Genomic DNA, 17,944 nt, shown 5'->3' with positions numbered 1-17,944 from the left:
TCTGTCGATCAGTTTCTGCTGCTCGTCCAAGTGGCGCCGCTGGAGTTCCAGTTCCACACGAGCGCGTTCGATCTGCTGTCGTTCCACCAGCTGATTCAGGCAGACGGAGAACACCGATGTTGAGCTAGTGTGGCTGAATTCACTTCGGACCGATATGACGTCATCACTCTGGTGTGCGGCATGCGCGGTGCAATCACCACACAAGAAGGATCGATCCCGGATGCTCTCATTCACCTCGGCGCAGGCGTAATGCTTCCAGACGTCGCACTGGTCGCACTGGACCATGTTGTCCGCACTATCTGGCCGTTGGCAGGCCACACAGTTGTATTCCTCGTGGCCATCGGTCGCGCTGTCTTCCATGTTGCCACGAATTTTGAAGATTTGTCGAGGCTGGCAGGGCGCAAAGGAAAAACACAAACCGGTTCTGATAGCTTTGTGTATTGAGCTTCAACTATAATTAGATCGAAACGTAAGTATAATATTTCACAGTAAGTATTCAATAATTACTCACAATTCGGTGGGCCTATATATCTTGCGCACCTGCTGTGCCACACACTAACCTCTACCTAGTGGCCTAAATTCAGTTAATTAATTATCTGATATTATCTTCATTTAATATTATTTTCTCTAATAAGAAAATTATTTTGAGCTTTTTAGTGGAATGTTTTCACCTGTCATAAGACGAGTTTGAACAGTCCCATTGAATTCCACCACTTAATTGTATCCTGACAGATACGTATTTCGACCTCAACAGTAAGGCCGTCTTCAGTGTCTTGTACTTGACTCGTCGAGTCAAGTACAAGACACTGAAGACGGCCTTACTGTTGAGGTCGAAATACGTATCTGTCAGATACAATTAAGTGGTGGAATTCAATGGGACTGTTCAAACTCGTCTTATGACAGGTGATTATTCTCACTTTTTCTTTTCAGGATTTGTCGGAAGGACCTACTGGACCACAGACTGGACAGACTGCGACGATGGATTTCACGCTATGACTGCGGATAAAAATAATAAATTATGTGGATAGCTTTGACCTGACTCAACTAACCTCACTTTGCGACTACAATCTGGCAACTGTCGCCAAAGGTATAATCCTACCGAACTAATCCTTAATCGGTGGAAAATCGAATCGAGCACTACACGCTAATTTTCTGAACCGTATTTTAATTTTCAAATTCTCTTAACTAAATTCACTGTTTTCTTAAATCGTAAACGTCTCACTGCTGCTTCAACGTAACTGGAATGTGGCGAAGAATGACCGGAAGAGCCCGATGACAGCTTGTCAAACGAGCGATGTCATTCCACCAGCGTCGACGCGGCGCTTCGGCAGCTGACGTGGCGCTTTGACAGCTGACGAGTGCCCTTCAGATTCGGTGTTGGGCAAGGTTGCCAGCTTGACGGCTTCTGCGTTAACACCCAACGTAGGTTCAAAGTTCTCAGCAAGCCCTTTTTAGGGCCTGCTGACATATGGATCTTATCCCCCAAGGACGTGGTTGGCTTCCTAAAGCTAGTCTCGCCAGAATGGGGGAGTCACATACTGTAACTCAGGATCTCTATTCATCAATAATAGATGGTCTTGAGTTCAGTCGATACCAAGGTATCTCAGTGACAAACATGTTACTGAGATAACTTGCGTATTTCACAGCAAAAGGGTATATCACAATAGTCCTAAAATTTGGACGCAGTGATCTTCACCCGACAAACGAGGAAAGAAAAGAAAATCAAAAGTTTCAAAAACTTACATGGGACTCTTATGCGAATCCTGTCAGTATTATAGTCACCTTTACAACCTCGTGCTTCTTGAGACTCAATGAGTACATACATTTTGTTATTAATACGGCAAAATTAGATTATGTCTGAATGGAACGCAGTGTTTCAACTTACCTCGATACGCGTGGTAAGTTGAAACGATGCATATAAAAAAATAATTTAAATATACAAAATATTTATAAAAAAGTTTGTTAAGGTTGCTTATTTTTTATGTATAATTTTTGGCCCGAACTAGCAAACACCGTAAACGGATTCAAAATATATCAAATGGTGATTTTTTTTACAGCGCTTCGAATTTAAACTTCGAAAAAAGCGTTTCATCTTGCCCCGGTGTACCTTAAATATTATAATCAGCTTTGGCTCCGTATATGCCTGAAACCACCAGACAAATGAACTAAAAATAGTTTGAACCAAAAAATGGGTACTATACTATCGGTCTAATAATCCTTAGTCGCGTGGGTTTTCGCCGATAACAGCAAGTTCATATTTTCCCGCTTTGCTCGAAATAGTGTGTTTTACAATAACGAGCGGCTTATTGGGCCAGACTTGACCACTATACTGCATAGATCCGTTATAGTGTCCCTTAATTTGCACAACAAGCTTGAATTACTTACTGCCTATATACAACGATGACCACCTGTTGTTCGTACGATTCAACGTGTTCTATGACATGAAACACGTGAACTTTCCTTCTAGACTAGACACGCTTCCAAATATGGACAGGTATTCATACCGACTTGCTTAGAGGCTTGTCTTGCGACACTTGGTAGGTCGGAAAATAAGTTACTGTGTCCATATCCTCCATACTAACACTCGCAAATTTCGCAACATGATTCACTTTCCGGCACGTTGTCACTTATTGCCTTTTTTGGTTGTACCACGACGAGCACGTGTTTTATGGTAGCCAATCGGCACCGTCTATGTTACATTACCATTACAATCTAATCTGCACGGGAGGCTGAGACAGCTCCAGCTTGCAATGTGCAACATTTCAGCTTAAGCACTCGAGGAGGTTGAATCTCAGAAGATTAAGCTCTCTCCAGTGACCCCCGTGTCATTATTAGAGTTTCTTGGTGGGCATTTCCATAGCACAGATGGTAGTTTGACCAGATACTGAAAAAAAAGTTGTCACTTGGCCAACTCGATGAGAAAAATTTCCATTCAAGGGAGAAGCGGACACATTGAATATACTGGTGCAAATAATTCAAAATGGTAGTTGTTCTTAAAGTTATTACAAAAGTGTAAAAAATCAATCTCTTCTCCCGCTAGCTGATAATTTTCTCATTGCTTGATTGTCCCTCGCTTATGATGTTAAATGGGTGGGAGCTGCGCTATTTTACTATCTTCGACAAATGATAGTTGAGTATAGTTGAGTTGTTGGCGATTTCCTTTGTCTTGTGACGCGTTACAATGAAGTTAACCATGAAATGAAAGACGGATAGCTGTCATTGCGAATAGGTTCTTCTACAGATGGAGACGCTCGGTAGTAGACATTCAACACCAGCTTAGCTGGTGCGTGCTTTGTAACACTCTCCCCTGCCGTTAGCTACACAATTTGTTTATTTTTCCAAGCTTGTAGGGGGGTGTGTTTTATTCAATTCAAACATATTGGTTAGCAGGTGGTCAACTTACCGTTATTAGATGCCTTCTTGATCGAGTACTTGGTGGATTGGCGATCTGTAGGCGGTTCATGCTCAAAGTCGTACAACCTCCGGAGATAAATAAAAAACGCTTGAAATGTCATCAGCTTGCTCGTTGGTTGATCAACCAATGAAAGCGTGATGTAATGGCTATTACTTTTGCCTACTGATTTGACTACCTATTTCGATTCTGATAGAACGATTACTCTGATGTGGAAAGATGAGGAGGGCATTCAGCATGCGTTCTTTTACTAACATGAGTACACACGTACATATTTTACTTTTCAGAGTTAATAATACATATAAGAGAAAGGCAAAACGGCTTTGAAGTCGATGAACAGATAATGTGCAGGACTGAAATGGGAAGAATCAAATATTCAATAAATCGAGAGGGATCAACACTTTCACGTGATCCTACTCTTAAATTATCATGAGAATCTTTGTCAATCAATGAATAGTGCGTCTCATATTGAAAGTACCCGTATAACAGTACCATTAAGTCTGTGTTGAACTTAGTTTACAATTAAAAAAACACACTAATAAAGTTAAAAAAAAAAAGTACCATTAAGAATTTACATGACCTGATTGCACAAAACTAAGCAACGTGTCGATTAAACTAAATTGTCGCACGGTAATCTATCGAATGATAAACAACTCAGCGAAATTTCGACTAGAACCGATTATTCAATTTATTAGATTTATATGGAAGATACAAAACTACAGTAGTTATTATCACAGCATGCGAAAAAACGATATAAGACTGATACGCGAGTGGGGGCAGTATGCATAATCCTTATAAAAATAAGTTATTGAATTGTCCAAAAGCAAACGAAAATTAGAAATTCACAATTCATGATAGTAGTAACTTAGCGTGTATTCAACCGATCATCGTTAAGCATTGCATACCCACCTGGCGCTGTTACGGTATAGCAATACGGTGTAGTCGTGAAGTGCTTATATTAGAGTGGGGCATCATGGTATTTTTCTCAAATCGTTTGTTTTTCGGATCTACGGTTATTGCTCATTGAATTCATAATTTGTACCGTTGTACCTACCTATATCAACAATAATAACACGAAGAATTGGAGAATTGGTTTTATTCTTCAGTAAGTACGCAGGATAGCATTAAGATACGGCACAGATTAAACTAAGTTTGTCCCTATTGCGAATATTATTGATTTGGAGCATGCTATCAATAATGAAACAAATACCCTATTGCGGATCCCAAACAATTGTGCAGATGCTGGACCAGGAGAGTGAAACAAGAATAACAAAAACTCACAAAATCACAACAAAAACTGTTGTTATTATGATATTAGTTTGTTATTTAAAAAAATTGACCGTGCAGCATATGCGCATATAAAATCAGGTATAAAATACTTAATACCTTACCAGAATTGCTGCACTCTTGATTTATTCGGCGTCTAATCAAGTCCTTTGGTTTGTCAGAACAAAATATAAAAAATACGCACAATCAATAAATTAAAATTATATTCCGAAAAGAGTGACAAAACTGCCACTAAAAAATTGTCCTCACACAAAAAATTGTCACATGCAGATGCAGAGTTTTGTAGGAGAGCTATGTTTTTTCCTTTTCTAGTGGTTCCAAATACTATGAAGTGTTTAATAAAACGTGATAAAACTTTCGGCAAAGTTTGAATATTTTTTGGCACCAAAGTGGTTTTGCCTTTCTCGTACCACAAAGTTGCACCGAAAGGTTATCATTGAGCATGAGCATGATTGACCGCCCACGGTTGCTACTCCGTTATTGCCAGGTCAGCTGTAATTACACAGGGAACCAACAGACGATGTTTGGGACTAACATCATCCTCAATGTGTAAAAACTGGTGACCCAATATAAAGCAATACCAGCGCCGGCCGTGTCCGAATGCAGGTCAATTAAGGAATGGGTAGGAAAATGTTGACGTGATACTCGCTTTGATGGAAGCCGACGAGTCATCTGCACTTCTACGAGAAATCACTGGGATGGTGGATATATGGGGTAGGGCATGTAGCGGGGTTCGTCTTGGTAAACGGTATGCTGTGTATAACGTGTAGTTTGATTATCGTGCACTAATTAGTTTGATTACTGACCGCACTAAGTAGAACAAAAATCCCATGATCTCGAAACCGTTCTGTTTCAAACAAACACGATCGATCGCGCTCTGAATTATTTGAATAAACTTACCGCACAAAACAGAACAAAAATCCGTGGCCTCGAGATCTTTCTACTTTTAAACGAACATTAATTTGAAAACACTTTTACCTTTATGGTATTGCGACGAAGATAAAAACTAACACAATGCAGGTCCGAAGGCTTCGGCATACTGCTTCTACGACCGAACCAACTCGCACTAATGAACTCTATCAACTATTATTTATCACCTGGATTGTCCCAATCTCGCATAATGTACCGAAAGATTATCATTTCAATCCAAAAACTAACTTTTAATAGAAGTTCTGGAGACCAGTGTGTATCTGTGTTTTTTTTCAAGGGTTTAAGGCTTTGGAAAAATCTGCACGACAGATACCTGAGCATCCACACTATGCTCGAAGGCGAACAGGGAAGGGCTCCTCCCGACCTGCTAAAAATATGTCTCCCGGATAAACCGGGTCCCTTATCCTCCTTGCCTCGATCTCCCCGGGACCACGGAATCCTGCAACTACTTCGAGGGGGGATGGCTGTGCTGATGCACTTCTTCTAAAATTCCTGCCCCTAGCTTAGGCTAGTTCGCCGACTGGCTTGCTGAGATCCAGTGCTACGTTGTGTCGATCTCTCGGCGGTCGTACCACAAACTTCCTCACTCGAATCCTCCTGAATTCCCCCGGCGTTGAGGGTGGTCCACCAGTTCCGGTGAAAGAAACTTCCTCACTGATGGTGCCCCGACTACCGGCGGCTATCGCAATGGACCCTGTCGCGCATTGCGCTGACTTCGTCTGCGGGTTGCAGAGGTAGTTCGACAGTTCCGGTGGTGGATGACGTCCGCACTGGCGGTGCACTTCCTTCTTCCTTCTTCTTTCTTCAGCAGGTTGGCGGTTCGAGTGCCGAGTTCTGTCCGACGGTTCCGGTTGGCAGAAGACTTCCGGTTCGCTGGCACCCCGACGACTCGAGACCAAACACTGCTCACTGCGGTGGATTTTCCTCTGAGCCGACGCTTACCTGCTGCTCCCTTCTCCATCGACGCTGCAGCTCTGACAGTATTTGTGTCACGACTCTGCTTATCGCATTCCACGTACATTCATCGCAACACATTCGCTCTGCGATGTTGTCCGCCCCTATCGATGAGCCAATGGGTACACCTTCCATTATCCGCATTGTCCCACTTCTGCTGCCACTTCCCCATAGAGTTCAGTCTCACCGCCTTCCTCACATTTCTGGCATCCCTCCGTTGGTAGCACTCGATATCCTCTGCTAGGGTTATGCAGATTGGAATCATCCCTGCGATAACGCAAACTGCCTCCGACGAAATAGTTCGGTACGCACTCGCGACTCGAATGGCCATTAAACGAAACACGCTATTCAGCTTCCTCCGGTTACGTTTCGTCTTGAGCGCAGCTCCCCAGGCTGGAACTCCGTACTTTAGTATCGAGGATGATACTGTCGCCAGAAGATGCCTACTGCTGCCTTTCGGACCGCCGATCTTCGGCATGATCCTTGCTAACGCACTGATCATTTTAGCCGCCTTTTCACAGGAATAGTCCAAGTAGAGGGCCCTCCTTAGCCGTGCGGTAAAACGCGCGGCTACAAAGCAAGACCATGCTGAGGGTGGCTGAGTTCGATTCCTGGTGCCGGTCTAGGCAATTTTCGGATTGGAAATTGTCTGGACTTCCCTGGGCATAAAAGTATCATCGTGCTAGCCTCATGATAATACGAATGCAAAAATGGTAACCTGGCTTAGAACCATCGCAGTTAATAACTGTGGAAGTGCTTAATGAACACTAAGCTGCGAGGCGGCTTTGTCCCAGTGTGGAGATGTAATACCAAGAAGAAGAAGAAGAAGAAGAAGAAGAAGTCCACGTGGGAGTTGAAGTTCAACCGGCCATTAATCATCACACCTACATAGATGTCTTAGAGTTCGCACCGACGGGATATCATGCCCTCCGATGGTAATCTGTATCCGCTGGATTACTTTGCAGTTGCTGACCAGCATCACTTCCGTTTTGAGTTGAGCCAGCTGCAGCTTGACTCCATTCAGCCAGATTTCTGCTCCATCGGTCACTTCCGCCACAAGCATTTCCACCTCCTCCAGTGATTCACCGGTTATCGTTAGGACGACATCATCCGCGAATCCGTAAATCTTTACACCTTTTGGCAAGTTCAGCATCAGGGACTAGTATGGACCCTTGTGGAATGCCCGCCTCGACGTCTGCCCCGAGTTCGTGTCGTAAACCAGAATCCGGTTCAGGAAGTAGCTCCTAAGGATCTTACGCAGGAAGTCAGGGATTCGCTTTCTATGCAGCGGCGCGTGTGTGTGTGTTTTTTTTCCTAAGCAATGGAGGGGGAATCTGCTCAACAGACATCCTGGGTTGTCCAGGAAGTGCGGGGTTAGGGGCTACCTCCAACAGTAACGAGGGAGGCATGACTGCATCCCCGACCCGCTAAATCGTTTCCATTGCCGCCAAGCCCATCGTCCCTTCGGTACAACCAGAAAGTAATGCTTCAAAGGGAGGCCAGTGCACAACGCACCCTCGAGGTTAGCTGCGTGTCCTTACAGCACCGAACATCTTGACTCGCTTTTTCAGAAGAACACCATGGTATCGTGCCAGCGCATTGTCGGCTTTCCAGGTGGCCCTACCTCGCCCTATGTCCTCGGAAGGTGGGAAGGGTCGACTTCGCGATTGCTTCCCTCTGCACGACTGGTATCAAGAATGATGATAAAACGGCGTTCCATCCAACTTCATCTTTACACATCCTCCGAACTAAGTTGTCCGGGGTAGTGTCCAGACCACATGTGGCAAGCATGTGGTCACGCATTGCGCGAAAACGTGAGCACACGAACAACACGTGTTCCACCGTTTCCTCTAAACCTGCGCACACCAAACACTCGGACGAGGCCGAGCGAGCCAGCTGCGTCACCTGCACAGTGAGTTTGCAGCACGCTTAAACGCCGGGCACTTCGAACCCCCAATGGGGTGCTTGCTACACGCATGTTTGCTGGAACAAATCAAACAATTGGGAGGGTTCGTGCAGCATTGTGACTTATGTCCCTCCAATCCGCAGCGTCGGCCGAGATTGCTTCTGTCAGGGCCTTTGCAGTCCCAGTCCCCCCCTTGTGCCCCGGTTCCAGGAACTTGGAGCAAACTTCGGGTTACTCGTATATGCCCACAGGGCACACCGAACATCCCACCTTGACGCTCCCTAACTTGACTACCTAGGAGGCGTCCGCTGCAGATAGCCGAACCAATGCTACCTGCGTTCATTCCGGACCTTTCCGTAGCCGAAAGGCTGCGGTGGGCGTCTCCACTTCATACTTTCACACTGTCGCCGCAGTGCCGTGACGAGCTCTTCGACTTCGGTGATCTCGTCCAGGTCTTTAACCCTAAGATTCACCTCCGTCGTGAGTGCCCTCACCTTGACCGTCTCGCCTAGGACTTCCTAAGCCAACTTCTTGTAGGCAGCGCCCTTTTGCGAGACTCCCTGCTTCAGCTCGAGGATCATCCCGCCCATCCGGGTACGTCTTATTCGATGTACGTCGGCGCCGAGCTCACCGAGCTTGACGTCACTCCTCATCGCCTTCAAGTCGTCCGAGTACTTAGCCTCGTCCGTCGTGATGACTAGGGCATCGCCCCTGGAGCGATTGGCGCCTACCCTAGACTTCTTGCTACCCTTATTCGACTTGGCCTTCCTTTCGGCCCTTGACGTCTTCGGTTTCCTCTTGTTCTTGACCAGGGTCCAGGAGGCGTCATCTCACTCTATTTCCCTGGTCTGGGGCGACTGAGAGCTCTCAGCATGCCGTAACCTCTTACCACCGTCTTTCCTGGGTGGACGGACCTTTCCAGGTCCTTCCTCCCCCGGTTTTGGAGGTACCTGGCCGGGGTTCAGCTTCCCAGCCTCACTACCCTTGTTCGGGGTAGTAACCCTCCGCGTTTTGGAGCGGCCCCAGGGAGCTCATCCTCTGGAGACTGTCTCCCCCGTTTTTGTAACTGCACCGTTGGACTTTCGAAGTTCCAGAAAGCTCCTCTTGAGGTCCTTACTGATATTATGCTTCGATGACGCAAAGTCGATGATGGCGTCCAGCTGTTCCGTCGCCACCTCGAAGGCCGAAAGCCCATCGCGTTTGCGGTTCATCGCCCCCACAAGCCATGGGCCGTCCATAATCTCTACCGGCGTAGCCGAGGAGAAGGTTAAGTGACCCACGCTGGCGCTGCGCACTGAGCTGCCGACTATTGCCTCTGGCCTCCTAGGCGGAGACCTGAACAACCCACCTCTTGCGAAGGGGTTGTCGCCTACACTACTACCACTAATTGAATAATTGACTTGGTTTTCCATTTTGGTCCCACGAGTTGCTCGAGAAAAGAGGTACACCACGCCAGAGCCCAGCATGACGCGGTAAGGGACAATTACTGTGGAGGGTGCCCAGGTACCCCACAGGCTCCGTTAGAGGTCTAGCTCATTATTTCACCCCCCTGGCCATGCATCCCCTCGGCACGGGTCGCTTAGCGCCTTGGGATTAGGGGTTAGGGACGATGCGGTTCCTTTGGTCGCCCTCGCTCTAGCTGATGTCAGAAGGACAACAGTGCACAGGCTGCACTACCAGCTAAGTACAAAACCCTTAGCTGGCGGTCGATTGTCATCGGAAGACCCGTGGAAGCGTGAGATTGGAACTTGTGAGGACCAGAGCTGTGTAGGTCGCTCCTTTCCAGATGTCAACTCACCATTTCGCAGCCCATGTGTGTGTGTGTGTGTGTGCGGAGTGCGCCGTCGTTAAAAATTTGTCACGCCGCCGATTTATATTTTCCACTCCGATTCAAATTTGAAACGTCCACAGAATTTTCCTTGGAATTCCGAAGATTCAGTAGAATTTCCAGACAACCCCACGTATAAATTCCAGAGAGTTTTCCGTGACAATACCAATGATTTTCTTGAAAATGCCATTTAATTTTGAAACTATCTTAATGTCCGCAAGGGTCAGATGTACCCTTGGCTACTCCCCTGGACACTGGTCTGGCCACGGTGTCCACTTGGGGTGGGCTCTACAACAGCCTCTTTTACGATAGTCTGATTTGTTCGGGTCGTTTATGTGTAGTCGTGTTCCTGAGAGAGATTGGTTAACTTCGGTGGACTAGCTTCCCGCGTAGTTTTTGGGCTGATTATATACAAATTAGGCACAGAAAACAAACAGAAAAAATAAGCGAAATGGAATGTAATATTTTTATACTTGATTTTAATCAATTTAGTTCAGATAGAAAAACAATAATTATTTAAAAAAAACTACTATTTTTTTATAGACACAATTGTGATCACTTTTAGGGACAATTTATTAGCGTGCATATCTGCATAAATTTATACTTGCGGTTTATTACTCATTGGATTCATACTCTCATTCGTCTCATGTGCACATTTACGTTGCGGCCGATCGATGAGCGGTGGTCGACATGCAGCATCACAGGTTCTAGGGGCGATCATCGAAGCAGCGAGGGTCCTTCACTTCTCAGCAGACGATAGAACTTGGCTTCAACATACCGTGCCTTGGAGACACTTTGTAGCTTCGTTCCCACTTCTAGCAAGGGAACCACTGGCCACTGGTAACACAATTGCCCATGTGTAACGTTTGGCAGAATTCCGCTAGTCCAGGGAGTGGTGCATTTCGCACGCGCACTATTACTTCTTTGGTCCAATCCGAGCGAGAAGACACCATGAACTGGCGGCAACAGACTTTTCGGAACACCTGATGTGTTTTTAATATCATCAACCTATGTACCTACGGCCTCCTAGCTCATCAAGCAAGTAAACGGACACAGACAAGCAGACATAATGCATTGAACATACATACACTCATCAATTCATCGTCGTACAAATCCTAGTGGAATGTATTTACTTGTCATAAGACGAGTTTGTGCTATTCCATTTAATTCCACTACTTTTTCGTACCGTAGACCGTCTTCAGTGTCTCGTACTCGACTCGACTTAGTCGACGAAGTCGAGTCCTTACTGTTGAGGTCGAAATACATATCTGTTAAAGGTAAAAAAAGTAGTGGACTTCTGTTGTTTTACTTGGAGCAAGTCACGAATCGCATGGCGTTAGTGAGCAAACGTCAAACTTGAGCGCGCCACGGGTGATCAATTGGTCAAATAATGATTATTTAAATTGGACAGTGAATTAGTGAACGATGAAAATTTCACGATTGTTAATGCTGTACGAACATTCTAGATTTTGCAACAATTCTATGGAATGCAGGCCTTAAGTCATGAATGTGTAAGTTTTGTTTCGTGGATCATATGGATTGGATATTGTCGATCAAAAATTTGAAAAGGTGGTCTCAAGTGAATCCGGTATACCCGCCTGGAACGTGATAGACAACAAAAGTTGAACTGATGATGAATGATTAAAAGACAAAGAGTACAAGTTGGTGGGCGGAACCGAACTGAAACCTGGATTATGCTCGAGAAGGAATTGAAAGCACTCGAGGTATTCAAAAGACTCGTTCTTGGGACCATCTTTGGAGGTGTGCAAGAAGACGGTGTGTGGTGGCGAAGGATGAACCACAAGCTAGCCCAATTCTACGGTGAACCCAATATTCAGGTACAGGTAAAGTTGGAAGGATACAATGGGCAGATTGTCAGCAACTTTGCAAAGATGGTGTCTGCTGCCGATCCGGCAGGTACCAAATGGCGGGTAAGCATAATATGTAAATCATATCAGGGCTGTCGGTATAAGAGTCATCTTTCGATTTTACCTTAACTCTGTATTTCTAGATGTTCGTGTTGCTTAAACGTATAAGTCGAATCTTTACTTGATATACACGGTTAAAATAAATTCTCCATCTTCATTTTTCTACTCAATGTTTGACTTGATTTTATTCTCCTTCAGTCTACTAAAAAATCTACATAAACCTCCTCTTCTCCATCCAACAGTAAGTACACTTGTTCTCCTACGTTTCGCTCTGAATAACATTACGTATTAGTTAAAATTATCCATATTATCACTTCCACATGTACGAATGTCTTTTCACTTGTTTGAGTAACTTTTAGATAGCTAGCTACGCTTCTCATCATAAGTATGGTTTTTTCCTGAAGGAATGTTTTTAAGTTCTCCCAGATTGCTTCTTTTGATCATTACTATAAATACTACATTCACACTACGACGTTTTAACATGTTATCAAGCAAAATGCCATCAAGATAACCGAACAACATGTAACAGGTGCGAAGTCTGAACATAGGATATTCAACATAAATGCTATTATTATATGATTATCGGAAAGTGATTCATCGCTTTTATTGCTTTTTGATTGGGAGAAGATGATGTCGTTTTAAATTATTTCTTCCGTATTTTCTACCGAGATAACAAATCTCGCGCTTAGAATCATAGGGCGTAACTGTATTGATCGATTTCTCTCAATCTATTTTGTATTTTGATAATAACTCGATTGTTTCAAAAGCTACATGCGTGATTGTTGATTCTGGTACAAGATGCAATCAACCTTTATTACTCCATACAATAAAATCTTCCACAAATTACTGCAATTCGCTACAATAATAAAAAGGAAACATCGACAAAGAGAAATCGATCAATGCAGTTAAGTCCCTGTGATTTTGAGCGTTAGAAATATTATTCAAGTAGAAGCACAATTAAATACGTATTATGTTTATTTTCCGAAAAGTAGAAGTAAAACATAAACACGCTTCAAAGTGATTGGCTTGGCGGTTACTATTGGCTACGACACTTTCTTCGGCAATATCAGGTCTTATCTCCGATGACGACCCTGTCGAGCGTCGGTGACTGCACCCCACAGTTCGATGATGAAGTCGTCGGTGAACCCAAACGCCTCTAGGTCGGAAGCATCAATCGCCTCGGCAAAGTCCATTGAGTTGGTTTTATTGCTGCCTAGATCCCATATCTACAGAGTTGAAAAGTTATTATCATTGCTGCGTGATTCAAAGTATGTACTGATTCTAACCTGCGTCGCTAGTTCAGTGTCGTTGATTCCCATAAATGAATCTAGCAGTGTATTGATGGCATCGATTCCGCACTGTGTTGAGTCGTCGTGCTACAATTGAGACAAAAGAAATGTTTGATTTGTTCGATTGATAATTTTCGCATTGACAAACCTCGTCCTCGATAGTGGCATTTCCGTTGGCCTTAAACCTAAGCGTTTCCTTTCCACTTCCGTAGCCAGGTTTGGACTGTTTGGCGCCACCCTTCCGAGGCGCGATACCCTGGAAACCACTCTTCATCGGTTCGACCAACCGAATCGTAAAGGTCGATCCGGTGGGGATGTCCTTTAGCATACGGGCCACCTCGTAGTGTCGCTTTCCGACCACATTGATACCGTCTAGCTTTTCGATGTGGTCGCCAACCTACAATGCGAGGTAAAAAGGGGTTAAATACTTGTACGAACATTACAATCCACCAACCTGTATGTGTGGGATCCGGTCGATGACGCTGCCGTTCTTGATCCGCTTGATGAACGCATATCCGGCACCGTTGTCGGTGATGGTCAGTCCGAGGGCGTCTTCCGATTTGACTATTTCCACCTCCTTGGGGCGACCTTTTTTGTGTGCGAAGATGAAATCGTTTAAACCGATTTGTCCACCCAGTAGGTTACTCATGTCGACCTTGTGCGAGTTTAGCGTGCAAAATAAAATCTGCAATAAAAGAGGCGAAAAAAAGTAGGAATATAGTACAGTTCAATGACGGTCTTTCGGGACCATTGAGAATGAGTTATTGTTTCAATAACTTAGAATGCCTTTAAAATAAGTTAGATGTATTGAAAACAAGTTAATCAAATTATTAGAGATCTTTTTGAACGTTTCAGTGTACTGATTCGTTTTGTGTACTGATTCGGAAGCATTATGCAAACCAATCCTATGGAAAATCATTTGATTTTGGTAAAAATCCCGTGACTTTTAGATTTCGGGAAAACAATTATTGTTAAAGCGTTTACATAATAAGGGCCCTCCTTAGCCGTGGGGTAAGATGCGCAGCTACAAAGCAAGCCTATGCTGGGAATGGCTGGGTTCAATTTCTGCAAGGTAGCAATGTCCCAGTTGGGGATGTAAATGCCAACAATGAAGAAGAAATAGTGATCCGTTTTATGTACTGGAAAAGTGTTGATAACGCTCATTACAATTCAAAAGTATTGGTTAAATTTACAGATCCAATCGATTCTGAAATTAGTGACGCGCTGGTTTGAATTTTTACATCAAAGCAACATGGGACAGTAATGCGTAGAACAGCAGTTTAGTGTTAGCAGCAGCAATGTTAAAATTGAACAAAATAAGGCTTTTGCGAAACATAAGGTAGTATTAGCGATTGTTCCCCGTTTGGTATAAAGTCGTTTGGCATAATTGATATTATAGGTTTGTGATTGATGTATAACATCGATCCATTCAGCAAAAGAAAGACAAAAAGCAAAACAAGAGTAAAGAAGGTTCCTTTAAAATCAGAAATATTTCAAATGTTGACACCGGAGTGTAAAATAGTCGAAATTTTTTGGTGAAGTCCACCTTTCTTCACTTGTCAGCTCACATTAAGACACATTCATAGTTGGCTCTGGACTGTCAATATTCGATTGAATATAAATCGTTCAACATTTATGCATATTCTAGGAATTAATAAATTATCTGAAATCTGAACACGTTTTAAATTAGTAAAGTAATGTATCTCATAGAAATGAATCCATTTTTCATCCGTGAGGCACTTTGAACAGTAAACATCAATGTAAACAATGCTAATTATTTTTTTCTTTCTGCATATAGTAAGCACACTCAGTGACAGTAGAATGAATGAATAAGTGGAGTAGACGTCTGACTATGTCATTCTATGTTTTGAATAATCATGCGATGTTTGTCAAAATTCGGACCGAAGTTGCTTCATGAAGATGAATATTTTAAGCTCTGGTTGACACACCTACTAGCAAATAAATCTTCTTTGATTTAAATTGACATTGGTGGCTAGTTTTATTTTCCATGTAAGGAAAACCCTCCAATTTTGCATTTCTCCTTTTTATTAGTTCTTCATCTTCTTCAATGGCTCTACATGCTAACTGGAAGTTCGCCTGCTTTTTAACTTAGTTTTTTTTATAAGCATATCCTCAGATATTAATTGAAAGCTTTTCTATGCCCATAATTGCATGTATATTTTGCTAGCAAGTGTATTGATGTTACACTATGCCTAGGGTGTCGAAAAAATTGCCAACCCGAAAACAGCCTAGAAAGGACCGAGAATCGAACTCGCCATCTTTGGATTGGAAATCTTACGCCTTTGCTCGCAAAGCTACTGGTGACCCTGATTTTATTAGTTAAAGGAATCCTATTCATTCATATGTTCTAAAAATATTTTTCCAAAAGGAATCCCAATCGATCATTAGGAATCCCATTCGAAGACATTACTTTTATTTGTCTATCTTATTCACCATCGGCACTATATGCTTCATATCCATCGCCACCATATAGGGTAAGACGGTATAATGCGCCTCACCTGGCCAAAACGCCCCCCTTTGATTTCTAGAAAACTATAACTAACTAAGGGTCAAAATCAGTTGGTACCGTCAACTGGGGGGAAGATGATCATTTTTAAGACAAAACATGCAATAACAATGTGTGTTTACATTTTAAATCGAAACAAATATTTTCAAAACATGTACTGCTATACGTTGCAATAATCAACAACTTTAGTTTTCTGAAATGCATTCGCATTTATTAAAATAAATTAAATTATCACACATTTTTTGAGTAATCTGGTTTGGGGTGAAGTTGAGACAGCTCTACTAAAATCATTATGACCTAGTAGTCAAAATACACTAGGTTATTTCGACATTGTTGTTTCAAAAGGGCGGAAGTCGCAAACGTAAACATTGACTTCTTCTGATGATTTCAGGAAGATTAGAGACTTCTGGCGGTATTTTCCACTTCCGTTCGATAGAAGGCGCGGAGCGCCACCAGTTCCAAGTGGTTGTTAGCTGGGAGCGGTCCTAGTTGTTGAGGAATTTGCAGGAAAAGGCATTGTTTACGTTTGCGACATTGGCCCTTATGAAACAACCGTGTCGATTTGTATGAATGTTGAATTTACTTCGTAAAGAAGTCTACGAAGTCAATATTTGAAACGAAAATAGTGGCATTTATGACTATCTCTCTCTTTCTTCCACAAAATACATTTTCATGATTATAATCGAAAAACTCGGATTTCTACCTAGCGGTAACATTAATTGAACCGTTTCATAAAAAAAATTGGCACTTTTGACTAACACATCAAATGATCATCTTCACCTCAATGATCATCTTCCCCCCAGTTGACGGTACCTTTAAATATTTGTAAAACCATCATACTATGTGATTGTGGAAGTATTTTTGTATCACACAATGAAAATACAGTCGATTCTCTAAATCTCGATAACTCCCTATCTCGATATCTCTCTATTTCGATGTGTTCTGGTCAAATTTCTTTAAGGATTTCTCTCCATATGTCGATATAATCATATTTCTAGGCTACTAGTCCATCTTTAGACAAAAATAGAAATTAGAAATTTTAAAATCTTGAGTATAATGGTAGGTATAATGAGGAAAATGAAGATTAGGAATTTTTGTATAAAAATCTATTATAAGAAATTTAAATAATACATATATAATATTAATACATCTCCTGGGTAAAGACAAAAGTATTTCATATGTAAGAGTTCTATTCTGATGAACTTTGAAACGACATTAAAGGTCTAGAGAGTAATCATTCAATGCGAATCGTCCTTTTCTGGTTATAAAACCGATCCACCACAGTTTTATTGATTATCTGAGAATTAAAAATCTTTTTTCTCAAGTAATGATACAAATATCAGTGTGCATTTTGAGGTGCATATTAGTTTTAATCATCATACTTATGTTATTATGTTTATACTGCCTTCCGTCTTCTCACATCATCTTTTCAGGATTCAAGAAATCTATTTCAATTGAAGCAAAACCTATATGCTGATTTTATCAAAGATATTCCTCGAAGGACAATTGGTTTTCCCATCTCTGAAGACAACAGTTAATCACAAAACGAACTGATATTGAAGAAAGGATCTTGTGGTCAAACCAGGTCAAACGATTTGAAATTTGGTGAGAAAATTCCATTATATTTAATATTAACGTATATTAAAACTATATATAATCAAAACAAACCATCAGGGCACCCAATTGAAGCGATTTGGATAGGAAGAGTGGAATTGCCAACTTCCTATTGTTAACATTTCGTGGATAAAGGGCGGGCTCTTCTCCCCATCTATTGGGTCAATCTGGGAAACGAGGGCTAGGCTATATTATTGTATGTACTAACTTTCTTCTGGAAGGAGATTCTCTATTCATCCCGTAGATTCGCATAAGTGCACCCATTTTTG

General features: G+C 42.6%; 1 protein-coding gene across 2 annotated transcripts in view; it reads right to left on the bottom strand.

The window, feature by feature from the left end:
- Window positions 1-12,303: 12,303 nt before the first annotated feature.
- The window catches only part of LOC134214087 (PDZ domain-containing protein GIPC3-like), an 88,684-nt gene continuing 83,043 nt past the window's right edge, over window positions 12,304-17,944 (bottom strand). For both annotated transcript variants that reach the window (XM_062693525.1, XM_062693524.1), the window contains exons 3-6: window positions 13,989-14,219; window positions 13,683-13,931; window positions 13,532-13,621; window positions 12,304-13,471 (exon numbers count right to left, since the gene is read on the bottom strand). In XM_062693525.1, coding sequence (XP_062549509.1) covers window positions 13,319-13,471; window positions 13,532-13,621; window positions 13,683-13,931; window positions 13,989-14,219 — 723 coding nt within the window. In that variant the 3' untranslated portion in view covers window positions 12,304-13,318. The remainder of the gene's footprint in view (window positions 13,472-13,531; window positions 13,622-13,682; window positions 13,932-13,988; window positions 14,220-17,944) is intronic.

This window comes from Armigeres subalbatus, chromosome 2 (assembly GCF_024139115.2).
Source record: "Armigeres subalbatus isolate Guangzhou_Male chromosome 2, GZ_Asu_2, whole genome shotgun sequence".
NCBI classification, from domain to species: Eukaryota; Metazoa; Arthropoda; class Insecta; order Diptera; family Culicidae; genus Armigeres; species Armigeres subalbatus.
The sequence above is the reverse complement of the archived record's forward strand: the minus strand, read 5'-3'. Positions and strand labels throughout refer to the sequence as shown.